The 24315-nt window shown below is 46.3% G+C and overlaps 1 protein-coding gene across 6 annotated transcripts in view; it reads right to left on the reverse strand.

Moving 5' to 3' along the window:
- Window positions 1–24315, reverse strand: part of MTMR2 (myotubularin related protein 2) — a 59328-nt gene that overhangs the window by 2500 nt on the left and 32513 nt on the right. For 5 of the 6 annotated variants that reach the window (XM_084536677.1, XM_084536679.1, XM_084536678.1 and 2 more), the window contains 12 exons: window positions 21821–21896; window positions 19039–19133; window positions 18731–18841; window positions 16623–16724; window positions 15708–15791; window positions 7775–7924; window positions 6795–6983; window positions 5604–5789; window positions 4526–4732; window positions 3100–3192; window positions 1869–1982; window positions 400–576 (listed from right to left, as the gene is read on the reverse strand). In XM_084536677.1, the coding sequence (XP_084392803.1) occupies window positions 400–576; window positions 1869–1982; window positions 3100–3192; window positions 4526–4732; window positions 5604–5789; window positions 6795–6983; window positions 7775–7924; window positions 15708–15791; window positions 16623–16724; window positions 18731–18841; window positions 19039–19133; window positions 21821–21896 (1584 nt within the window). Of the gene's footprint in view, window positions 1–399; window positions 577–1868; window positions 1983–3099; window positions 3193–4525; window positions 4733–5603; window positions 5790–6794; window positions 6984–7774; window positions 7925–15707; window positions 15792–16622; window positions 16725–18730; window positions 18842–19038; window positions 19134–21820; window positions 21897–23398; window positions 23516–24315 lie in introns of those variants that run through there. The other variant, XM_084536681.1, reaches the window with a different exon arrangement.

Raw genomic sequence — 24315 nt, forward strand, 5'->3', positions numbered from 1 at the left:
ATGAGCAGCAGGTTCCTACTGCCAGTAATCTAATCGCAGCCCCAAAGCTCAGATATGCAAACAAGTGTTGGGTCTTTAGGGTTTTTTTTTGTAAAGAAGAGACACTTAGATACTTTTGCTGCTCCTCAAAACTATTTTACAAATTGCTGAGCAGCTTCAGCTCCTGCAGTTCTCACAAGGTGGCGATCTCCAGCCAAGCACCAGCCAGCTGAAATGCTGCTCTGAATTCGCATGCCATTGAATTTAGGCTTTTGTTTTTAGATGTAAGCGGTGGCAGCTTAAGTTTGAACGATACTTCTCGTGCTTTAAAGGCCTGGAGCTCCACCACGACAGCATTAGGACTCGCACAGAGGGAGAGGAAAGCAGAATCCTCAGAAGAAAGTGAAACAAGCCTGGTACCTGCGGCTTCATCCTGGGGTTCCAGCGGATGTAGTAGCCGACCCACAGCTCGAGGTGGCGCATGCTCGCCACGGGGTAGAGGACGTGGTTGGAGTAGCTGACGTACAAGGGGTTGGTGAAGTCCTCGAGCTGGCTGTTGATGTAAGACCAAAGCGACACGGTCTTTTTCGGAAGGCCCTGCAACAGGAGGGGCAGAGGAGGTTTTATTTCCCATACGAATGCTAGCATTTATCTCCAAAAGCTTTAGGAGTGCTTACAACAGCGTATACATGTGCCTGTCATTAATACAGATCTGATTGCTTTCGTGTAGCTTAAAAAAAGAAAAACACTCTTCTTTTGATGTGGTTTCTGTAATCGAAGCACATGGATGCCTGCAGGCAGGCACACACGTGCCCTGGCACAGCACCCAGCTCCCAGTACAGCCCAGGAATCGCCACTGGGGCAGCAAAGGGGACACCGCAGAACTGGTGCGTGAACCCTCAGCGCCTTGGTTAAACTTCAGCTCTTTAAAGAGCACCGGGAGGACTTGCTGGAGTATGGAATTGGAGGGGAAAGAGGAAAAAAACAAAACCGTCCACCGCATTTGACTCAGGCCCTGATGGAGTGGAGTAATTAGGCCTGTGAATAGTCCCAGTGAAACCGGAGTTGAAGGGCTTCGTAAATTAAGTACCTCACTAAGCTGAGGCCTTAGAAGAAAAAACAAAAAGCAAAAAAGCCAAAGCCACAAACAGCAGGCAGGTTTTCATCTCTGGAAATCACAATTATTCAATCACTGTGGACTCCAGAGAAACAGGGACTCTGATTTCACGTCTGAATAATGCCATTGCTTCTGTATGGCAGTAAGTTTAGTTTAGTTTAGTTTTTAAACTGGTGAGCTGTCAAACGCCATCACAGCAGGCCCACACAGCACTGTCCTCGGGGATGTTGGGCTGCAACCTCTCAGTGATAAAATCCCTCGTCCTCAGGTAGGAGAGAGAACGCTTGTTGCCTTTCCATGCTGTTCCCTTTCCTTCCGATTCCCAGCTGGGGTTGAGCAGGGCAGCGTCTGAATGTATCTGGCTGTACACAGCTACACACAGCTCCCCGGGAGCTGGTCACCAACAAACCTAGAGCAGCCTGCTAAAGGGACCACATCAAGGAAAAGGGGGGGCAAAAAGGTACCAGTTTCCACAGAGAAGGTTAAACCAAACTGAAGTTCAGAGGAACGCTGGATTTCTAGCTAGTTGGGAAACGCCAGGAGCTACTGAGCCAGCAGCAAGTAGCCGAAGGCCACGCTGAGAAGAGTGGACCTGTCCAGAAGGCAATGGTGGTGCTCTGAAATGTAAAATCCCCAGCTGACAGCAGCTGACACAGTACCCAGAACTGCACCTACGACTCGCTTTGAGGGCTCAAAGAATTTCTCAGGCAACACCTGGCCAGCTGAAGCAATCGCAGCACCCCACCTTCACCTTGGAGAGAAGCAGCCTTACCTCCTTCACTCTCTGCTGCTCGCTGCTGCACAGGAACGTCCCAAACAAACAACTGTACAGGTGATCCAGGATGGTTATCAGGAAGTACTCGTTGAACTCAAAGGCTGTAGGAAACTTTGGACAAAAACAGAAGACAGTAAATCGCCTAAAATAAAATAAAATAAAATTCTCCCACTCTGTGGTCTTAGTCTCATTACTAAAACAGGATTTGTCTCTGTTCTCTGGCTGTCTGGATACTTGGTATCATATTTGTTCCTTCCAGGAGCAAGAGTCTCTCTTGGAAAGCTGCTTTACATGTGCAGAGAAGAATTTTGAGCAGAAGCCAGAGGTCCGAAGGGTCTGACCGCTGTGTTTACACACACTCAGTGCCGCTTCAAGTCAAAGCTTGTTCTGCCCCTTACGACAGACCATGCAACAAGGGCGTGGACAAAAAGCTGGAGCATATGTGAAATAATACATTAAAAGAAACCAAAAATCCCTGGCGCCAAAAGGAAATAACCTGTGTGCCCAACAGAGCGCTTCTCCAGAGGGAGGCACCACGCACCACCGAGCAGCAGGACGAACGGCGCTGTGCGGATGGGGCCGTGGTTGCTGTTGAGGTACCACGCAGAACAATCAGACGTCACAGGGAGAACTGGCGCGCCACGAAGGGGCAGGAGGAATGCACGCAGCGCACGGCGTGGATGTGCAAGATGTGCTGGGGAGACGGAGAGGCCAGCTGGAGGCCTTCCTCCCTCGGAAAACACCCTTCTCTCCCCAGACTGCCCTGGTCGCTGCCTCGCCGGCTGCACATCAGGACGTGGGCTCCTCAGAGCTCTGAGGAGAGCACAAGGGACGTGACTTCTGAGGAAGGCAATTCTCCCTCCTTCTCTGCCTGGATACAGTACAGCTTCATATACAGTGGCATCCTTTTTTACCCCCCATTTCACCTGTTATAGTCCATAATGAGCTTGATTTTTTCAGTCAACTGCCTGATCACTGCTGGTATTTGCTTCAAAATACAGCAGAGAGATCACAGCAGACAGTTAAGAACTTCCCAGGCCCCACACACATAGGGATAAAAACCCCCACCAGCCATACGGGATGCCTCTTAAGCTATGCCTCTGCCATGCCTGATTTTGAGTGAGGAACTTGGCTCCTGGCTCTGTAACTTGAGCACGAATGAGGAGCAACGTGCTTGGCTGCAGATGTACCTTAGCTTTGCAGACACGTGTGCCACCCAGCAATTTACCTGTCTTGTCATTTGCCAGACGCAGTCGATGAACTGGAGGAAGACAGGAGAGCGATCCGCGTCTGCATGATTCTTATCTCCATGGCCAACTCTCTGAAACAGAGCAGGACAACGAACAGGAGTCACTCAGGGCTTCGTGGGGAAAAGGTGGGGGTCTCATCTCTGTCACCCAAGCCTGCATCAACAGCTCTTAGAAGGTTCAAATGAATCTTGATTTTGCTTTGTCCTCATTAGTGGGTAAAGGAGTAAATGATAGCTACTCCCTTAGTCTTTGAAGTGAAATTTCTTTAGGGGGATATTTCCATGTTAAATTAAAACAAGAGTTGTTTGAGTAGAGGCTCCAGATGCTATGCTGGCACTGATTTCAGTTAATAGCTACACTTCAGAAGGAGGAAAAAAAAAAAAAAAAAAAAGAGCTTTTTGCTTCGGTTGCAGCTGTTGTCCTGGCTACTGCAGTAGGAGCGTGTGCTGGATCCAACCACTACCTACAGCCACAGCGTGTGGTGATAACCATCACGCAACACCTCGCAGCTTCCAAGCCCTGTACAAACAGCAACCCAGCCCATCTCCTGCCACCTCCAGAGAGGCAATTATGAAAGGAGCCCCAGAAGCAGGCCTCCAGCCCCGGCTGTGTGGCCTTGGATAAGGCATGAGGCAAGATTCCTTATTCCTAGGATAGTACATTGCTGGCATGTATTACCCGCGAGCCCTCAGCACTGTGCAAAGACAGAACAAGAGCACGTAAGTAACGGAGCAATCCCCAACTCCTCTGTAACACTGTTCTCTTAGCAGAGGAAATCGATGCCATCTCCCTTTTACAGACTTGGAAGCTAAAATGCTTGTAGTTCAAACACCAGGTAACAGTTTTGCTGATGCTGACCCCTTAGTTACATGGTACCTCAGTTATCCTGCCTTCTTTGGAAGTGGTGAACAGCATTCGAGCACACTGCTGTTGCCTATGTTGTAAACAGACTTTGTTCTAGGCCTTGCCAAAATTAAACAACCACAAGAGAACAGCTATGAGCAAAACACGATAGGAACACAGACGAAGAACACTATTTAAGTGTCCTCCCAATTTCCATCAACGCAAATGGTAACAAACAGCCAAGCCACAGGTTGACAAAGCTGCCCCTCTGAAGACTCCAGGCACTCGTCCACAAACTACTCAAGCTGTTGGTCCTTTGCCTGAACAATTAACAAGACTCCCCCAAAGAAAATGTGAGATCAAGGCCACCAACAAAATCCCCAGCCTCTTAGGGCCTTTGTTAGATGGCAGTGTCTGAGCGGTTTCAGAAAATGGACTGAACTAAGAAAGACAGACAAAATAAAAAAAAAATGGTCCCTGCCTACTCCCAGCAGAAATCCTTCTGATTTCAAGGTGGGCAATAACTTTCTGTTCAGTCCCTTCCAAGGGGTAGTAACTCACCAGCTGAAACCTGTGGCCGAAGCTCAGCCACTCCTTCTCCACCAGTACTTCAAAGCCCCTGATGGTTCGGTAGTAGCCATCTAACATGAGCAGAGAGAGGGAAGTGAGCTGGGCTGTCCGGTCCCAGCCATCGCTGCAGTGTACAACCACAGATGTCTTCCCTGACTCCACCTTGTCAGCGATCCGAAGGGCTCCAGCAAGAATGAGCTGGGACAAGAGAAAAAAAAAAGTTACAAAAATCTCTTTGGAACAGAAACTATGCGTGAGAAATGGCTACTGACAACACAGGGCACACCAAGGGCTCCGTCTGCCTCAAGGAGAATGGCAAAGCAGTTCCAACTACTTCATAACTAGGACAGCAAATTGGTGAACGCATTTTTTGTTCCACCAAGATGCCAACATATCTAAACCACAATGCAGGCACAACTCCAGAAGAGCCCCAGCACTACGCTCAGTCTCTGGACAGGTCAAGATTTGAGCCCAGGAGCATTCTGTGTCTGCACATGAAAACAACTGGTCATTGCTTTGCAACTGCTCAAGAAGCAGACTGACTCCTTTCTGCGTTAACAGGCAGACATGGTGTGATCTGGACAGAGCTTAGTCTGAAAGCCAACATTTGTAGAAGCCGGAACATTTTGCCCTGGTCATTCTGATTCTGCTTGGATTCCTGGAAGGCTGAGAGGGCAGAACTCCCAACACCTGCTGGTCTGGGCCAGGCAGTAACACCAGGATGCCACAAATCCCAGAGTAAAGAGGTTGGAAGCTCTGGGACTCTTGTGCTCTACCAAGGGTTTTTATGATTACACATTACCCAGGAACACACTTCACTTTGAAAACACCATCTCTCAGTATTTCAAAACCTCCCTCTCCTGTTCTATTTCCAACCTCTTCAAAATTCCCCATTCCAGGAAACTGTGGATTTGTAAATTTAACATTTCCTATTTAAAAGCAACATTTTTAATCTTGAAATTTCTTATTAATTGAAAGTCTGTCAGTGGAGTTAGCTCTGGATAATGTTTCCCAATGAACAGACTGGTACAAACCTGTGACTACTCAGCTTCATCCAGTGGATGCATACCTTGATATGCTCGAGCCAGTGAGTGGATTCTAAATTAGACAGCCAGTGAGTCTCCTCAATATTGGGGTACACAATTTCCTTCAGTTTTCTCAGCGACTCTCTCATGACATGAATATTGTGAATGTCCAGGAACACTAATTCTGCGTTCTGATAGGCATCCTCACTCTCATAGCCTCCTCCTTTAGCCTGAAGAAAAACAAAATCCATAGAAAATTAGCTAAGTAAAAGCATATTTGATATTTGATCCCAATAGTTTGTCATGAGCAGGTATCAGCTGACAAAATACCCCAGTGGCTATGGTATCTAAAGCAGGCAGAAAACATTGGATTTATTTTACAATTGAGAACAAACATGTACATGGACACACTTTGTCTCTCTTTCCTGCAGTAGTAATGAATGCTATAACTTTTACTGGATAATATCACATTACAAGCTTTCTTTTTCTCAGTAATTATCATTTTTCCCCATTCAAGCTGCTAGCTCATTAGATTCACTACTCTGTCATTTACAAATTTACCATTCTATTACAGAGGAGTATATCCCACACACTAATTGCCTTGCCTAAGTAGTGGGAAAGTAAAAAATAATTCAACATTAGTGCAGCAAAGCAGTTCTACCATTAAAACATGGATTACAGTGACTGAATGAAACACAACAGCAGGAAGAACACAGTGATGTTCCTGGCCATTAGAGAACCCCAGCTTCCTTCTGAAATTAAAGATCACGATGCCTTATTTTCAGATGTGCTGAACATCTCCTGCTCCCTTCAGAGTTAGCAAGGACAGAGCCTGGTACAGCCAGAGGAGGCAGTTTTTCAGCTTACGTGGAGTAAAGGATGGTGACATACATGATTCAGCATGCTAGAGTCTCTCTGGCAGATACTACTGACCTCAGTAGCCTGTGTCTTTTTCAGCCACCTTTTTTTTTCCCCTTCCAATCTCATTTTGATTTATGGATTAATCCAAATGGACCTTTAGCAGTCATGCTGACATCTACTGCTACCAGTACAGGGGTAAAACTGTCTAGAAAATCTTGTCTAGCAAATCTCTTACCTAGCAGATCAGACCAGTGTGCATGTATCCTGAGTGGAAAACCCTTTGTGATCCTGAGGAATGATCTGAAATGTTGGTGTGATGTGTGCTCTAGATTCCCAGCTTTTGAGAAAGGAAATAAAAAAAACACAAAACTTACTTTGTTGGCTACTGCGTTCACACTAGGCCTTGCATCAAATATGAAGATTTTATGGGACTGAGCATTAGAATCCATGATGGCCTGAAGGTACTTTTCATCTTCCTTGCTTCGTTTGCCACTCACTCCCACCATTGGCTGGCTACTGCGAGTGATGGTTGCTTGACTTTCTGGGTGAATCCATGACAATACCTGTGGAAACAAATGAGAAAGAAATGAGGGAAAATATGGATTCATTAAACCAGTGAAGTGTTTTACCTGCAATGGCTTGCTCTGGGACCCTGCCATACATTAGTTGGTTCCAAAAGGCTGGAATCCATTAAATCGTGATTGAATGAAACTTACTGTACTTATTCATTCTGGTTACCTTCCCAAAGTTGAAACAAACAAGAGGTGACTGAATAGGCTTAAGTCTGAACGTTTTCTCACTGTTGTATGAGTCACAAACACACCTTTTCACGCTACAATCACTGGGCTATGTCTTTCTCCATGTTACACCATAGAAAATGTAAGCACTTTGGGAACAGATCTAATTTTCTGTAAGGTTGAGAAGTAAAACAGTCCATTTTCTGTTACTGCTGAAATAAACATCATAGTGATGTCATTTGTCTTGGTTGACTTAATAAGCACTTTCACAACGAGTATCCCTAATATTCCTCTGTCCTGAAAGTAAGAGCAGGCCAGACAAATGTCAACAACCAAACAGGACTACTCTGCATTTCCCAGGAACGGAACTGAGATTCAGTCTGGGTTGTGCTGAGTTATCTTATCTCCTCATTTTGGTTTAGTCTACATCTCTTTCACAACAGTAGTTCCAGCAGATAATGCTGTTTTCTAACTCCTCAAACATGCTGCTGTCACTTTTATTATCCATTGACCATTTATTTGGTCCCTGGAATCCACTCAGCCTGATCTTGGCATTATTTATGGCCCAAAGGTATGTAACTAAACCACATCAAAGAAGCTTCTCTTGTTGCACTCACTGGTATGCGTCCTCTTGATCTGAAAGATGCTACTCGTTTTAATTCCTCATCGGGAATGTTTACGGGCACAGCTAGAATGGCAGGGTACGTATCACACAGCTCGTAGCGCTCATTAATCTTGGTCAACCTCCAGCTTTCGTTGGGAATTCCCTGAAGAGAAAACAACAGCAGGTTAGCAAACAAGTTGCTCTGAGGCCTTGGCACAGTCAAATTCCAAGACTTGAAATTCAAGGAAACTTTTGTTAATGAAGGACTTCTGGGGCTGGAGCCCAAGACTGCATTATCTAACTAGCATTTCAGAGAAGTAGATGTTTTGCTCAGGTCAATTAAGAAAACGAAGATTAGAAGACTGCAGGCAGGCTGATCCATGGCAAACGAACCGTGGAGGCTACAGATGAGGCGATCCCCTGAGAGCTTCTTTAACATAACTCCTGTTCTCACAGTGGTGTTTAGGGGAGGGCCAGGAGCAGGGCAGAACTGGTGGCTGACAGCCCCGCTCCTCCCACAGCCCTCAGCTCAAACGTGGTGAGTGGCAACTGGAGACAGAAAGCAGAGCTCCCAGACAGGATGGAGGGGAGGTCAGAAGGGAGAGCAGGCAGTAGAAACCTCAAAAATCAATGCCAAGGGACATAAAGAAACTGCTGGGTCGACAAAGACTTTCCATTTGTAAATAAGAACTGTTGTATGGCACAGGAGTGTATCAAGTGTTGTTTGCTCAGGGGCATTTTGGATAGGAAAACAGCAAAGGGTCCTTCTCTTTTGGGCCTTATTCAGTGCTTGTGGCACAGCTGTGCAATCCCCTAAAACCACCAACAGCCTCATAACTGCATGTTTCCAGCTGTGTGTCTGTATGTGATCAGGACAGGGATGTGTACCCGCAGTGTTCCCCTCAGCCTAAACTCTCTGGCTGTATCAGTCTGACTCGGGCTGGGAGAGGCACACACTGAACTCAGCGTGCCCTGGGTGAGAAGCAACTCACAGCTTCCCAAGCAATGCCCTCCATCCAGGTAACTCCTGAAGCACAACAGGATCCCGAAAACCTGCTGATGTAGCTTGGCCAACGCTGGGAGGCAGCAGATCAAAACGGCATGGTTCCTGCTGCATGCCCGCACGGAGAGATCTAGACACATGCTGGGGGTGAGCACTGACACTGAGCATCTCTGGGAGAAGACTGGGAGAAGACACATCTACTACAGGTCCTCTGTGCAGTGAGTATGGCCAGGGTGTTGAGCAGAGAGCCTGTTTTAGAGGACGATCAGCTCCTAATACATGCTTTTGCTCTAATAAACACCGCTTCACTTTAAGGAGGGTGGTGGGAGGCTGATTACCGCTGCCAAGGCTCCCGGGGGAAATAAATGACAAACCTAACCCCGGTCAGATGAGCTGTGGTAATTAGGGCTGACCCGCCCCAGCAGCAGGCAGTTCCCCATGGGAGCAGTGGCTCATCCTGTCAGAGCAGGTCCTGGACAGAAAACTGAGGGGGCAGAGGACAGGCCTCCTGTCTCACACTGCTCACACCCAGCTCGTGAACCACCCCCGGGCCTGAGGCCCGCCCTGAGGAGATGCTGCTACGAGGAATTAGCAGAGCTGCTAGGATCATGGGTGTCCAAAAACCTCAGAGAAAAGCTGGTTTTGGTGCTGTCCGAAACCAAAAAAGTGGCAGAAACCTTGAATAAAATATACATACACACAGCCCAAACTTACTGCTGGGTATGAGCCCTGTGAGACCAACTGCTTTTGTCTTAAAGTTAACTTCATGAGAAGTGTTGACCTTGAGTGCTGTGTTCAGCTTTGGGCCCCTCACTACAAGAAGGACATCGAGGCCCTGAAGTGTGTCCACAGCAGGGCTACGAAGCTGGTGAAGGGCCTGGAGCACAAGTCCTGTGAGGAGCTGAGGGAACTGGGGGGGTTTGGTCTGGAGAAGAGGAGGCTCAGGGCAGACCTCATTGCTCTCTACAGCTACCTGAAAAGAAGGTGTGGGGAGCTGGGGGTCGGCCTCTTCTCACAGGTAACCAGTGATAGGACTAGAGGGAATGGCCTCAAGTTGAGCCAGGGGAGGTGCAGGTTGGAAATGAGGAGACATTTCTGCTCAGGAAGAGCAGTCAGGCACTGGGACGGGTTGCCCAGGGAGGTGGTGGAGTCACCGTCCCTGGGGGTGTTCAAGGAGAGGTTGGACATGGTGCTTGGGGACATGGTTTAAGTGGGTGACATTGGTGGTAACAGGATGGTTGGACCAGATGATCTTGAAGGCCCTTTCCAACCCTAATGATTCTGTGATGCTATGCTCAGCATGTGCTGTACGTAGTAAGGCCGAGACCTCCTAGGTCCCCCAGCTCTACAGTCAGCCAGGGAACAGCAGGACTGGGAGGTGGTGCAGTGCAAGGCTCCTGTGCCAGGGGAAAGCTGGCACCGTCCATCAGCTGTGATCAAACAGATTGCTACCTGGAAGTGAACTAACAGTAAATGACTAAATTGTCCTCAGTCCTACCCTAATGAGTACTGTGAGAAACTAAGTTGTGTTTTTGCAGCAGAGAACTAATCTTCTGTATTCCAAGGTAGCTGTGCAGTCATAGTAAGGAGAAATGCTAAGTAGGTAAGTGGACAGCAGAAGGCCCCACTGTTCCAAAATAAGGAGGAAGCTTGAGAAAAACAAGAAGAACAGTGTGAGAACAGTAAAACAAAAGATCACAAGTTCTCAAAACATAAGAAAGGAGAAATTAAAACATTGAAAAAAAAAAGAAAAATTGTACATATATGGTAGAGAGGAGCATTGTGCAGCTTGTGAACCTGTAGTACTCAGCCAATGCAGAAACAGGGGAAGTGATCAGGTGTCGGGTAATAGGGAATAAAAGGTTAGTATTTGTTTACTAAAATGCACTCCTGATTGACAGGACGCCCGCCATTGCAATCACAAATAAAATAGCTTCACAGAAGATCCTGTCTGAAGAAAATTATTTGAGATGTTTCTCACAGTACGTGACTGTGCCGCATCCATCAGCAATGCTCAGAGATTTCAACCCCTCCACCTCCGAATTTGAATCAAAACCATACTCTCGGCACGGTCTTGGCAAGTAAAACAGGGGCTGACAAGCAGTTGCATGGGAGAAGAGCTTCCTTTCATTCTACTGATGCTCACAGAGAAGATTAAGCAGTCAGTGGCACTGCAAAGCATCCTCTTCACAGCACTGGGCAGGATGGCTCCAGCACAGGCTGCTTAGCCCAGAACTGACACCTCCAAAGCTCCAAGTCTTGCGGCTGCCACTCTTGCTGCCACCGTGACAAATCCAAATGAAATCCTTCCTCTGCAATAGCCCAGACCAAGAAAATCCATGACATCCTCCCGAGAAAGAAAAGGGTGTGTGTCACTGAGGTTTTCACTTCCTTTGAATCACAGGGGATGTCTGCTTTCCCCGGCACAGGAGCCTTGAATCACAGCACCACCCAAAGAGGACTTGGGATTCAGATCATGACTCTCTCTAAGGACTTGAAGCAAGCAGAAATAAACAAAGTGTGCTGGAAGAGGAGCTGAACTCACATCTTCCCAGGACAGTTGCTGTGACGCGGTGTAACTAATGCATTTATTTGTGTTGCTTCAGATTTGCACTTTCTCCAGCTGGAATCAATAGAAAAAGCTAAGCATGATGTGAGGAAATACCAGTGTGCTTTATATAAGATGCATTTCATTGCTTCCTGGTAAGTGGTAAGCACCCAGAAGCCTACTATCAAGTCAACCCAAACTGACACAGACGCAACTCAGGAATCATCTGAAGGCTCAGGACCAGCACCAGAAGCACCTGCAGGAGGAACCCAAGCACGCCTCACTAACAGGGTACAACACTCCAGAAGCTGCTGGGGAACGTGGCTGCCAAATAACCATGTTAGTTGACATGTTAGAGACTGAAGCTATGCCTGAACTCACAAAGTTGCCACAGTGCTCAGTTATGTTCCTTACAGCCACATCATCTAACCACAAAGACACAGCTGTTGCATCATCTCCACGCACAAAGCAGACTCACTGTTCCTCTGGCTAGTCACCCCTGCCTTACTTCAGCCGCCCATGCTCAGTTATCACTTGACCTACATGCTGCATGCCTTCTGGAGTTCACTTTGTCCACAGGTTGAAACTGCTGAAGACAAACCAGCACAGCACTGAAATCTGCACCTTGCAAAGCACACAGACACATTTAAATTTAAGCAGATGACAATCTTGCATTGACAGGAAAAAGACATCATGTCCTTGCTGGGCAGGATCTCTCTGCTGGACCCAACTGACTGATGCTGAGCTTAGCCACGCAGGTACACCCTCAGCAAGGCAAGGAGGATCCTGAGTTACAGACCAGTCGTTCCCCTCCCAAGCTGGTTTTGGGCCATGAGATACCAAGAGGCTGAGCATATTAGCTGCTCAGGCACATCCCTGCACCAACAGAGGGTAGAGCTGCCAGAGCCGAGCTGGCCCCTCTGCCATGTGCTCAGCCCAGGTTGTCTCCACTCGTCACAAGAGAGCTGTGACCTGTTTTGCAGAAAAGACACACCTTGCATAAGCAGAATCTGTTAAACTACAGGACATTTAACAATTCAATTCTCATTTTTCTCTCCTAAATTGTGCACACCATTCCTCTGTAGGTTTCTGTTCTCAGGCTCTAACTCCCCCACTCCAGTTGTGAACCGATGCTTGCCACTTCCAGCTTCTCTTCTAAATAATTCATTTCCACATGCTTTCTCTGAAAGCAGCAGCCACAGCCCTGTTCTGTGGCTCCCTGGTACTTTAGACCAGAGCATAGGATTAGACAAGCACAACTTCTGTAGGGAAACATCACACATTTCCAGCTTCACAACCCCTTGTAATATTTTCCAAATCCTCCCCACCTTGTTAAAGAAAATGAAAGCTTTAAGTTACTCCAAAGGCATCTCAAGGCCTTTTGGTTTCAACTGAGTCTTACTCACTTTGCAATTCTGTTTCATACTCTGCCAGCCCGTGTGTAATAAAAATCAGGGAGCAATTTCAGTTTTAAATTTCATTTGCCACATGTGATTCCATTTACTGACTAAATCCCAAATCTCTCTGAGTTCCTTTTGTTCTCCACAGGTTGTTTATTACTCCCCGTAGTTTTACACAATCGCAGATTTTTAATAAGTTACATATTTCCATCTTTCCCAAGAACACTAGCAGCGAAGTTGGAGGTTTGCTGAATGTCTTTCCTAATTGCTACGATCTCTATTGTATCAACACACTTATATTAATCTGAAAAAAATCCTTACCACACGCAGAACTTGCCATGTCTACCAGTGTAGACAGAGATCCTACCGTGGATCCTCCTCTAAAAGTCTTTTCTGGATGCCTTGTAGTTGGCTTCTGCTCCCCTCTCTGTGTCCCTGCTCCCACAGGGAACCAACTGGCCTTGCCTAAAATGCACCAAGTTAACGCCTGACCGTACTGCTGGGTTGCTTATGCCCCAGGCCACCTCTTCTGTATTAGCTTTTAAACCAATTCCAAAAGGTCCTGCAGATAGTGCACGCGTCCTGCTCATCTATTTCTGATCACAATTCATACAGGCAGAGACAGGTAATCCCATTATCTGATTTGATGATGCCAGTTTTGTTTCACTGTTAACGAATCCCTGCTGCCATTTCAGGACGTAATCCTGATTTATTGTAGCAGTAGTTATTGCTTTAACAGAACATGGCTGGAGCAAGAAAAAAAAGGCTAAGACATTCACACAGATAAATTGAACATCCATAGTTATAAATGCCAAAATTAAATAAACAGACTGAAATAGCTTAAAGTTTTGGAGGGAAAATAAAACTTCATGTTGCAGGACCTAAATCAACTCTAGCGAAAGGGAAGAAATTCTCCTCCTGGCCAGCTTACAACATAAACATCTACCGCAGCATGGTTTGCCTCTTCTTCAGCAGCTGGCGTTGGTCACTTGGGAGATAAGCTGGGACTGATGGATTGTGTGATCTGGAATGGGAATGACCCATAACCCATCATGGATAAAATTCAGATAGGCCATGGCTGCAAATATCCCGGTCGGGATTCATTTTTGCAGTTCCCAATATAAGCAAATGGCTGGGGGCGTTAGCACACGGACACCAGTTCGGTTTCTTGACGTAAAAGCAGCTGGGCTAAGTTCTTCCTGTCCACTCAAAAATGATACAAAGGCAGGTCGTAACAAAAGGAGCTCGTGTTGAAGCAACATCACCATCACGAGCGTGACATACTTAACACACAACCTCACACGACCAGAAACAAAGACCCCGTGACACTAAGTCTTATTTGCTTTCCAGAAAGACCACGAAGAGCTTCAAATCTCATGCACTTAAATAAGTTTGTATCCTTCCACTGTATAACCAAGCTCCTGACAAATCTAAGGTACGGCCAATCACAATATATAAGCTCCTATGGCCAGAAAAGCCCTATATGCTAAAAACAGACACGCCAGGATTGAGAAGCTGGATTCATTTTCCTTGAAATCCTCCAAGGTCACCCTTCCTTCTTTCCAGGTATTGTAAGAATGTATTTTATCCTCCGTCTTTTTTAACTGAAGCTTAGCTAAGTGGATGTTGTGCTTTTCAATAGAGATTATTTTGATAGCAAACACATACCCTGTAGTCTTTACACCAAAGTTCCCAGTCCTGTAACGAAACATCCTTCCCACACAACTCGGGTTGCAGATCCTTCTTTATAAAACAGATCATTAAAATACTCCCAGGAGGTAAGACTGTAAATGCAGCAATAATCTCTGCGTTATCTGGTATAACTAGTCAAATTCAACCTGATCATACCTAATCTGAGTTTGTCTCTGTGATTTTACATTCTGGTATCTCGTTGCAAAATACATACTTTTTTTTTTTTTTTTTTTTTTTGCAATGAAGATAGGGGGTAAAATTCATCTCACTTTCAAATAGCAGCCTAGAAGCCAGTGATCTATCTTAGGCAGCTATTTTAGGAGGGAACAAATCACCCCCAACAGTGAAGCGCTCTCTCCCCATCTGTTAATGACAGGCCTAGATAAGCAATTTAGAAGGCGTGCCCAGATTTTAGAAGACTACAGCTAGTAAAATGAATCCCCTCCCTAGGTTTTGGATGTTAGGAATCAGATGAACAACTACACTGGGACATAGGTCTTGTTTCCTTCTGTTTTATGGGCAAGATCCAAATAAATCTTTAAATTACGTGGCTGTAAACGTCTTAATTTTACACAGGAAAATTGATTTTATCCTGACAGATCTGGATGAGGCAAAAGTTTATTGTATCCAGGGCAGAACTGCCACCAAAGCGTGTTGTTTCCTCAACTTGAGGATTTTATGAGAAGAATGATTTCATTATAAAAAAAATAAATACTTTTTTTTTTTTTTCCTCAGGGAGAACCATTCTGATTTTTATGCTGGCTTTCCTAATTGACAGCCTGTGACTTCACAATCATTAAAACCTTTGACCAGTCTATTCTAGATGCATTACCACTGCCCCTGCTCTGATTCCCCAAGAAAATGAAGGCATTCTACACTATTTGCTTCCTCCCAGGTTCCTTTTTGAGATATCTTACAGAAATCTGGAAAGAATTAGAACTAATAGAAGCACAAATAGAGGCGTGAAACTCAACAATGAGATGCCTTTACCTGCAAAAATACCTACCTCAGTTCCTTACCACCAGCAGGGGCAGACGACTAAGCCAGAGCAAAAGTCTTTTTCTACCAAAGCCTGAAGTCAGCCTTCTGCAGCCTGAATAATCTCCCAGTGGATGCTGCTACCCCTAAAGCTGTGCTGCTGTCATCAGTCACTGCACTATGGAGAACAATGTCCTAGTCCTCTTTGCAAGACATTTGTCAGCAGGATCGTTCTCTGTTCCATGCAACTGGTAATCGTATTGCTGCACAGAGCCTCACTTTTGAGAAGTAGAGGGGATGAGGAAGGATGTGGCACAGTACTCACCTGTCTTCTGTACTCCCAAATGGGGTCATACACCTTCCATCCGTTTTCTGGAAAAACCTCTTTGTACTCAAACGCGAAAAGTGGCTGAAAGAAAAAAAACTTGTCCTTAAAAGCCCACTCGGAGCCCGTTTTCAAGATGTTTAATATCTGCAGTAACAGCTCTTGACTGGTCCTTCTTTTTTTCCCCCTACCCTGCTACTTTTCTTTTAGGGTTTTGTGAAAAAGATCACCACACTTGCTGTAGTAGGTAATTTGTACAACAACGATGTACCTTCCTCTGTACCCCTGATCCTTCTTGCCCACGACCCAATACTTCATGGACAAGAAGGAGTTTTTCCTAAAAGAGAGAAGGAAAAGACTATGTGTGCAAGAACACTCTTACATATTAAGAACTAGACTCTTTCGACATGATCATAATCCTAGGCAGCCTGCTCTAGGTGGCCCTGCTTGAACAGGGTGGGTTGGACCAGATGACCTCCAACCTCAACTCTCCAGTGACTGGGTGATTCAGCCAGTATTTGAAGCAACAATTGTGGAGTCATAAAGTGACTCTGTACAGTGAACAGACAAACTGCATTCCAGATCCGGGAGCAGTGCAGTCACCATTAATTGCAAATCTCTGATGGATGTCACTGTGCTTTGAATATTTTTCATCCAGTACGAGGATGATCAGTGTAATTCCCCAGTCACGAAGTAATCCAGCCCCACAGCAGTAGACTTTTCCTGTTCTCTATACAATCTGAATTCCTACAGAATTAATTTTCAGACTGATTTTTAAATCAGCATTTCTACTTGTTCAACAAAAAAACGCACCATGTGAATATTGTACCAGATAGATGAGACTCAACAAAACAGCTTACTGCCACTCTGCATCTTTTGGTAATGGGGTGGGGGGAGAAAAACCCAAACACTTACCAGATTATTTGAAACTGGGAAAGCATACTTCATCAAGTTCTCAAATATGGATCGCCTAGTTCTCCCTTCAGGCTTATGAGCAAATCGTAAGTTTCTGATGTCCTAGGGCAAAGAAGGAAGTCAAACTGTAGTATTTGTCACTCACTTGAGCAGCCAAAGGAACTCCAAACCCCAGCATTCACCACAGGCTCACGTCACGATGTTCCTTCGAGTACCGATTCAGTATTGCACACTGAACAGTGCTGCACAGCAACTCAGCTTGGCTCAAAGCCTCCAGCAAAGCCTGCCACAACCACAGCAGAGCAAAGGGAGAGCAGAGGTGCCACTCATCAGCACTGCCTTGCCTCTAAACGAAGCTCTCTACCTGCTGAAAGCCTAGGGGAGAGACCTGGCTCAGGAACAGGCTCTCTCTGATCGGCAGCACCCTGTGAAGCAGACCTCCCAGCTCTTACGGGGCTCCCAAGCTGAGCTGTACCACAAGACTGCTGGAAGGGACTGCCTCACAAAGCATCTCCACAGAGCTACTGCATGGAGGGAGCCCAGGTCCAGCTAGTTGAGTGCAAAGTAACTGAAGCCATCTCCCTTGAAAGCCTCCATCTCAGAGCACTCAAAAGGCTGTGTGAAGCTGACAACTCCTCCACTTTGCATAGCAGCACAGTTCCTACAACGAGTGGCAAGCCAGGACCTCCTTTCTGCACTCATCTCCAAAATCAAATACAGAACCTAAATAAAGCATCTCTAAGGTGCCAAGATTTTTCAGCCAAGCCTACAACTCAAACACTTGTAGTAAACAGTTTAAAAGCCACCAGCAGGAAATGATCCATCAAGGTCAAGCACACGAAGACAGCACAGCAAGCCAGGGAGTGAGAAAAATGGCTAAAGACTTAGCTGTCTTACAAGACTGAGATGAGGTGGCAGGGCTCAGACTGAAAATGTAGGATGTAGAAGCTGTATTTGTAACTCTGTTACCAGCACTAAACTGCTCTGCATTGCCTGGGCCAGGTGGGCTGGCATATAAATATATATATATAAAGAAATATATATATATAAATATAATGTATATAAATACACTGTATAGGGCCAAGATATCTATCATTTACTCTGTGCCTGGGTTTCCCAGCCAAGGAAACAGTGCAGTTCTCTCCAAACCTGACTGTGTGCATGTTTGCATCTAGGCAAAATGGCTGAGAAGAGGACCAAGAATTCAAAGCAAAACAGGGAACAAACTGGCCCACCAGCACAGGCACCCTGTGGTGGCCAGAGAGGATTATGACTGCAGTAGGCTGAGGGAGCAGCTGGATGATTTGGTGCAGATAATATCACCGCTCGTGACTCAGCGTGCCCGCAGCTTCAGAGTCTGCTCAGCTTCCCCGTGCCTCAACATCACAGCAGTGACCAGAGCTGTCTGGGGCTCGTTTTCAGGCCTCCATCTGCTTTTATCCAGAAAGTAGCATTCGTTCTGCCTTCAGGGGGGCCTGGAAAGAGCTCTAAGCAGCCCGAGACCTACAAGGTCCAGAATCCAGCTCTTCCTACATTGTCACCCAGGAAAGCAAAGGGGCTGTGCCCTAGGTGGGTAGGAGGTATGGCTTTAGGCCTGGAGACAGTGGCTTTATCCACTTTGTGAATCTACAATAGACACTGGGAGGTGAATTGCTAATTTTTATTAAAGATTGCATTTTCAATGACTCCAAGGGCTCTTGAGAAGCGTATTTCAAATGTTTTCAAATGTCTACTCCCTTGAAAGGAAGGGAATACCCTCAAGGAGGCTACTTGCCTGTCCCAAAGCACAGCAGCAGGTGGACACAAGCTAATGATTTCAAGGGAAACATGCACCCCGTTCTTACTCCTGAAATGCAAGTGCATGAAAGTCATCCCATGCAGCACAATGAGCAGAGTCTTCCTGGGATATCCTGGTGAGCAACACAGAAGCCTTGAGGACTGCATTACTGGGATGCAGACCTAGGTTTCTACCATGAATAAAGCCATTATCTAGCATAAAGCCTGAAAAAAGGTTTGTATCCCATCCAGAACTTCTTACAGTATCATAGAGAAAACCTTTTAAAATATATTTTCCCCTTCCCCAATGTAAAACATACACAAAAATTTACCTTGCATACAATCTCCAGCCCATATGAATTCTCGCCACGACTGGAAGCACCTCCTATTTTCTCCACTCTGTTGATTACACCTAAAGATGCATCTAGGACAAAAGGAGGGTCCTGTAGACAGTTGAAATTTGTGAGTTTAAAAAGGGGAGGGGGGTGAAAAACCCAGCTTCTGTTCCCTTATGCCAATATGCCCAACCATACAGCTAGGATTCGCACAGAACACAAAAAAATAAAAAGCAAACAAAACAGAACACACCTAGGTCTGAAGACTGAACAACCCACAAAAGCAGATGGTTACAAAAGCTTACCCGTTCCATGCTTTTAAAATAGAGTCTGTAATTGGTAACAGTGAGGGTTCCTCTGATTGCTCCAGTGAAGGGGCAGATGTATGTGACATCCTTAGCTTAAAAAGAAAAAAAAAAAAAAAGTAAGAAAAAAGAAAGAAAAAAGAAAGAAGAGTTAATTTCATGATTAATTTATGGAAGGAAAATTATTACAGCAAAAGCACTCAGGGAGTTCTACCTTCCAAGACCATGAAATGAAAACAAGCGTAATCGGGGGTGCTCGCCTAGAGCTAAGATGGAAATTTTAGTTTTGTTGAGAAGAGTTTGGCTGTAAGTCAAACTCCAGGCGAGCACCATCAGCTGGAATCCCCCACCTGCACAGAGCCACTACCCCAGTAGGGGTGTCAGCGTTAGGAGCAAACTTTGGTGCCATACTTACCAAGCAATGCTCTACCAGTAGCTGAGATCATCGCGTGAGAGAAGTGGATGCAATTCCTGCCTGAATGCGTGTATTTGAAGCTGACATCAATCTGCATGAAAAACTAATGACTGCCAGCAATCCGTTTTGTGCCATCAAGAGCAAGAGAAAGCAGCTCCCCTACAGATGGCTTTTAGGATGCTGAGGTCCTCCTGTACGCCCTTACACACAGTCAGCCCTGGGATGTAGAGTCCCTGCTAACGGCCCTGATTGAAACCAGTGGAGCTACAGTGACTTCCAGCAGCCAAAAATCTGGATAGCACCCAATCGCCAGCGATGTGAAGCCTTGAGCCAGTGATCAAGTTACCCTGCACCAATTCAATTCCTTCTGAACCTGAGTGACGGTGACTCAAAGCAGTCCCCTTCATAAACGGCCTCAAACGTTGCTCGCCTGTGCCAGCGAAAGGCAAGAGGTGCTGCTGGTTTTCCCCAGCAAACACCTCTCCTGACTGCCTTTCTGGTTTCCATCAATTAAAAACGCCAGCATTCGCGTTGTTCCCTGCCCCCGGTGCCCACCACGACCCGTCACACCTCCTGTCCCTGAACAGCTGGCTGGCTGTGCCGTGGCCACGACTGATGCTGTCACCGACGAGGAGCAACACTCCTCGAACACACAGGCAGCCTTTCAGGAGAGCCACCGACTATAGCTGCCAGCTCCATGAAATTTGGAAAAGAAAACAAAAAACCCCTGGGCCGTTTTAATAACCTTAAGCCTCCGAGCCCTAGGGGATTCATTTTGCAAGGGCTGTGTGAAATCCGTAAAGAAAGCTTCACCTCCCAGCCAGGTGACAGCCTCTATGCATGAGGGGCACAAAGTTGCTGGGTCTTCTTCCTGACACCCCAAATTTCCTCCACCTTTATCCCACGAGATTCAGCCTGGAGAGAGGGAGGAAGGCAAACTGCCTTGGCTCTAGGGCACTCGTTTCACCCTCACATCAGCTCTGCTTCTACACAGTCACCGCTGACTCCCGAGGAATCCTGAAAAATCAGCAGCAGGCAGGGTCTGCAGGGCAGCGGTAACGTCAGCCTGAGCCAGCTCTGGTTCCTTTCAGAGCCTCAGCTAGAAAGTTCAAGGGAAAAAGGGATGGGAAGTGACGAGTTCGGAGCAAAACAGGCAGCACAGAATTTCGGGATTAAAATATAAATAAATAAATATGCTAGTGACTTCATTATTTACTTAAATTGAAACGTCGCTGTTGGAAGGGCTATTAAACACAAAATGTTTCAGCTCTAATTAAACCAATACTTCATTACTGGCTGATTATTAATCACTTTTTTCAAAGAGTAGATTGACAGGGGTTTGAAAGCAGCCTCATGAAACACATAATAAGAGTGAGGGCACCCTGCCTGGCTTTTCCACTACAGTTCTCTTTATTGAAAGAGCAGTTTCCAAATGTTCTGAAGTAATAATAGTAGTAATAATAATCATCATCGTCATCATCCAATAAGAAAAATGTGCACATGCATCTGACTTCTCAGTAAAGGGGAAAAGTAGCTAGAAAAACGTTTTCCAGGTAAGGAAGCCTAGGCATGATCTCAAGCTGGTCTTACCAACTTACAAAGCACACCACGCTTCGTGTTTACATTTTGTTAGCTTGGTTTCCTAAGGAAACAATTTTAGTTAGTTACCCTCACACCTACACACGTAGTATCATATGCCTGGCGACTTGACTTTAACCCTACCAGGTTTGTATGATTCCAGCAGCATCCATCTGATGAACAGGCTCTTCCAAGGTATTAAATTTCCTTCACTGCTCGGGAGAATGGATGCCAAGAGTGAAAGAGGGGCTGTACTAGTGCTGCTACCAGTGGGAAATCTAAGAAGCTCAGTCTTTGTTAGATACAAGAATCCATATGGGAGAAAGACACACGAAACCATTCCCAGGAACAGATCACAGTCTTGCTGTCAGAGCTAACTGAGCCCGTGGAGTGAGTTAGATGTCAGCCTGCAGCCCGTGGTTAGAGGAAGAGTTCAGAGTCTTTAGGAAAGCAGCAGAGAAAAGGACTGAGCACTGAAATGTTCTGGTTTAGGGGGCTGGACAAGGTGGTGTGTTTGTTGTTTTTTTTTGTTTTTTTCTTTTAAGACTGAAGTTATGTTCTTCAATATCACTTTCAGAGGAAGAGAAGATTGAATAGTGTTGTATTTGCTCCATGCTAAGAGGAACCACAGTTACCTTGGCTCACGTGATGCCCAATGATTAATGAAACAACTTGATCGTGTGTCACAAAACATCAGCAATTTGCTATTGCTGGTCAACGACCAGCAGGGCATTTTGCTCTGTGATCTTCTATTTGGTCAAGCAAACAGGAAATTTACTCTTCACTTACCCATATCTTTAATGGTTTCTCCTGGTAGCAAGGGTGGCTCTTCCATTTCAGCTAATTTATTAGTCTCCCTCAGGACCTGCGTAAAAAGAGGCAGAAAAAAAAATCATTACTTTTTCATACAGTGAGAAGTTTACACCTACCTGCAACAGGCCAACAACGTCAAGAACAACAAATATTCAAGGATCCTGAGGTACTGCCCAGTGTCTCAGCCTCTGTAAGGTCAACACTGAGCATGAGAGACCTTGGCACAGCCCTGCAACCTTGGAGCATGCCACTGGGCCAGGCAGTAGTGTTTAAGCGAGGATGCTTGTGACGGAGAAGCTGCTGGAGCAGGCTGTGTGCTCTGGCAGCACACTTACCTGCTGGCTTTCACACCCCAACCTCCTCCTCCTCAGCCTAGACACCATCACAAGCTAAACTCTCTGTCCACACAGCTACACGCAGAACCAAAGGGATTGATTAAAGTGATCAGCCAATACCATGATGCTATCGACTACTACATAGAGAAAAATATAGTTTACGTTAAGGAGAGTGACAGTAGACAACTTATCACATCCATGTCCCCAGCGAGGGTCCAAAAACTGCAAAGCCCTTGATTTGGCTCAGTAGTTGTAACTTGTAAAAAGGTCATCAGGTTTTCTGGGGTGTCTGGATTAAGGGGTGTCTGACAAACACCCCCTCCTCCATCCTCCCTTGGGTGGAAGTTAAGCACAGGGCGTTACTTCTCACTGATATAACTGCATTTCAACAGGAGTTTTCTCTGGAACAGCACAGCACAAGGAGATGGCCATTTTAAGAAAGCACATCCCTAACTATAGAAGCATAGCCATAGGTTTGGACATCAGGTAAGAAGCAGGCAAGACCAAGTTTAAGGCTAAGTCTACGTGGCCAAGCGTAGATGGATCTGAATAGTAATGCCCTGAATCAGACAAAAAACCACAGTCAGCCACATTGCTCAACCTCATAACACAGGCAGAGAAGAGCAGGTAAGCTAGTCCATCTCTGCCTCATCCTGTAACAGCCACAAGAGTTTGGATTTAAAGTTGGCGTGCATCCTTCCTGGTGGAGATAGGCAGAGAGCGCTCACGGCTGCTCACAAAAATGTGCAGACCTGGCCAAAACGCCTCCTTTATCTTAACATGAGGAAGGAGAAAGAATTGGTTTAATTTGGTATCAGGAAATCCCTACAAAGAAGATTCAAAGACACAGCCTAAAGTGGCACTTAGAGCCTGACACATCTGCGGTCAACTTTCATGTAGGATCAAGCCAGAGGGAGAGCCTCGGGGAGGAAAAATTCTCTAAACTATGCAGAGAAAGGAAAACAAAACCCAAAGAAATCCCACGCCACAATAAAAGCACGCTCGGGCATTTTCACACAGCAGACTGATGGATAGATGAAAAGATTACCGAGATCAAAGCCTTCTTGAGAACAAGATGTACGTTTAAAAAAAAAAAAAAAAAGCATTCAAGTGACTTAAAAAAATACAATAATAAAAAAAAGACAAAAGAGCAAGCGTGGAGCTGACTTCCTAGCAGGAAGAGCAGTACAGGAACGCACCCACTTACACCAGCTCTCACCTGGGAGGCTGCCAGTGCAGCAGGGCTGGGGTGTGGGGGACGGACAGAGGGAGGTCAGCGCTGAACTCGCAGGAAAACTTCTCTTCCCTCTGCCCCCCCAAAGCAATACCGGTGAAAACAGGGCTTTGCTGGTATAACTGTGCTGGGGACTTCTCGTCAGCACAGCTGTGTTGGCCAAAGATCACACGCCCCATCAGAGCCCTGACTGACAGCCTGTGATGCAGCCCCAGCCCCAGCTCCTCTGCAGCAACTTCTGTGCTCCAACAGCAGCCTTGAAATCAGCCGGGCTGAAACTCGGCGTCACCCAGATGTCCTCCGGATTATGCCAAATGAGACGGAGGCTTCTCACTAATTAGTCCTTGAGCGGTGGGCGTCTTTGCTGCCTTTTATCTTGGAAGGACATGAGTGAGAACCCCGTCCGGGACGCGGTGCACAACTCCTCCGGGCAGGTCCGTGCCCAAACGGGCAGCAGCTGCTGCGGGATGGCCCCGGCCACCAGCTGGGCTCGCCGCTCTCCTGCAGATGTTGGTGGGAGCAGGTCCAGCAGTAAACATTCAGAGGACGGAGCTCTGTCTCAAGCCAAAATGAGCATGAGGTAAGGTACAGAGAAAGCACTCAGAACAGCAAAGAGCTGCTGCGGTCAGCAGGTGGGCAGCGCTCAGGTGGGCTCTGCACCGCACTGAAAGCAGGGGAGGGAAGACAGATCTGTGTCCTCACCATCCTGTCAAAGACAAAGCTGAAAGCCTTTTTTGGTTTAAAAACTGGCTCTTCTACGCCTAATAAAATCCAGCTGCTCACTCACGCTCTTTGACACACGGAGTCCCCAGGGTCAGGGGAAGGGGTTAGCGATCCAAATCCACGCTTGCTTCCACACAGGGCAGTGGACAGATGACCTCCTGCAAGCACAGCACTCAAGG

This window comes from Aythya ferina, assembly GCF_964211825.1.
Source record: "Aythya ferina genome assembly, chromosome: 1".
In the NCBI taxonomy this organism is placed as follows: Eukaryota; Metazoa; Chordata; class Aves; order Anseriformes; family Anatidae; genus Aythya; species Aythya ferina.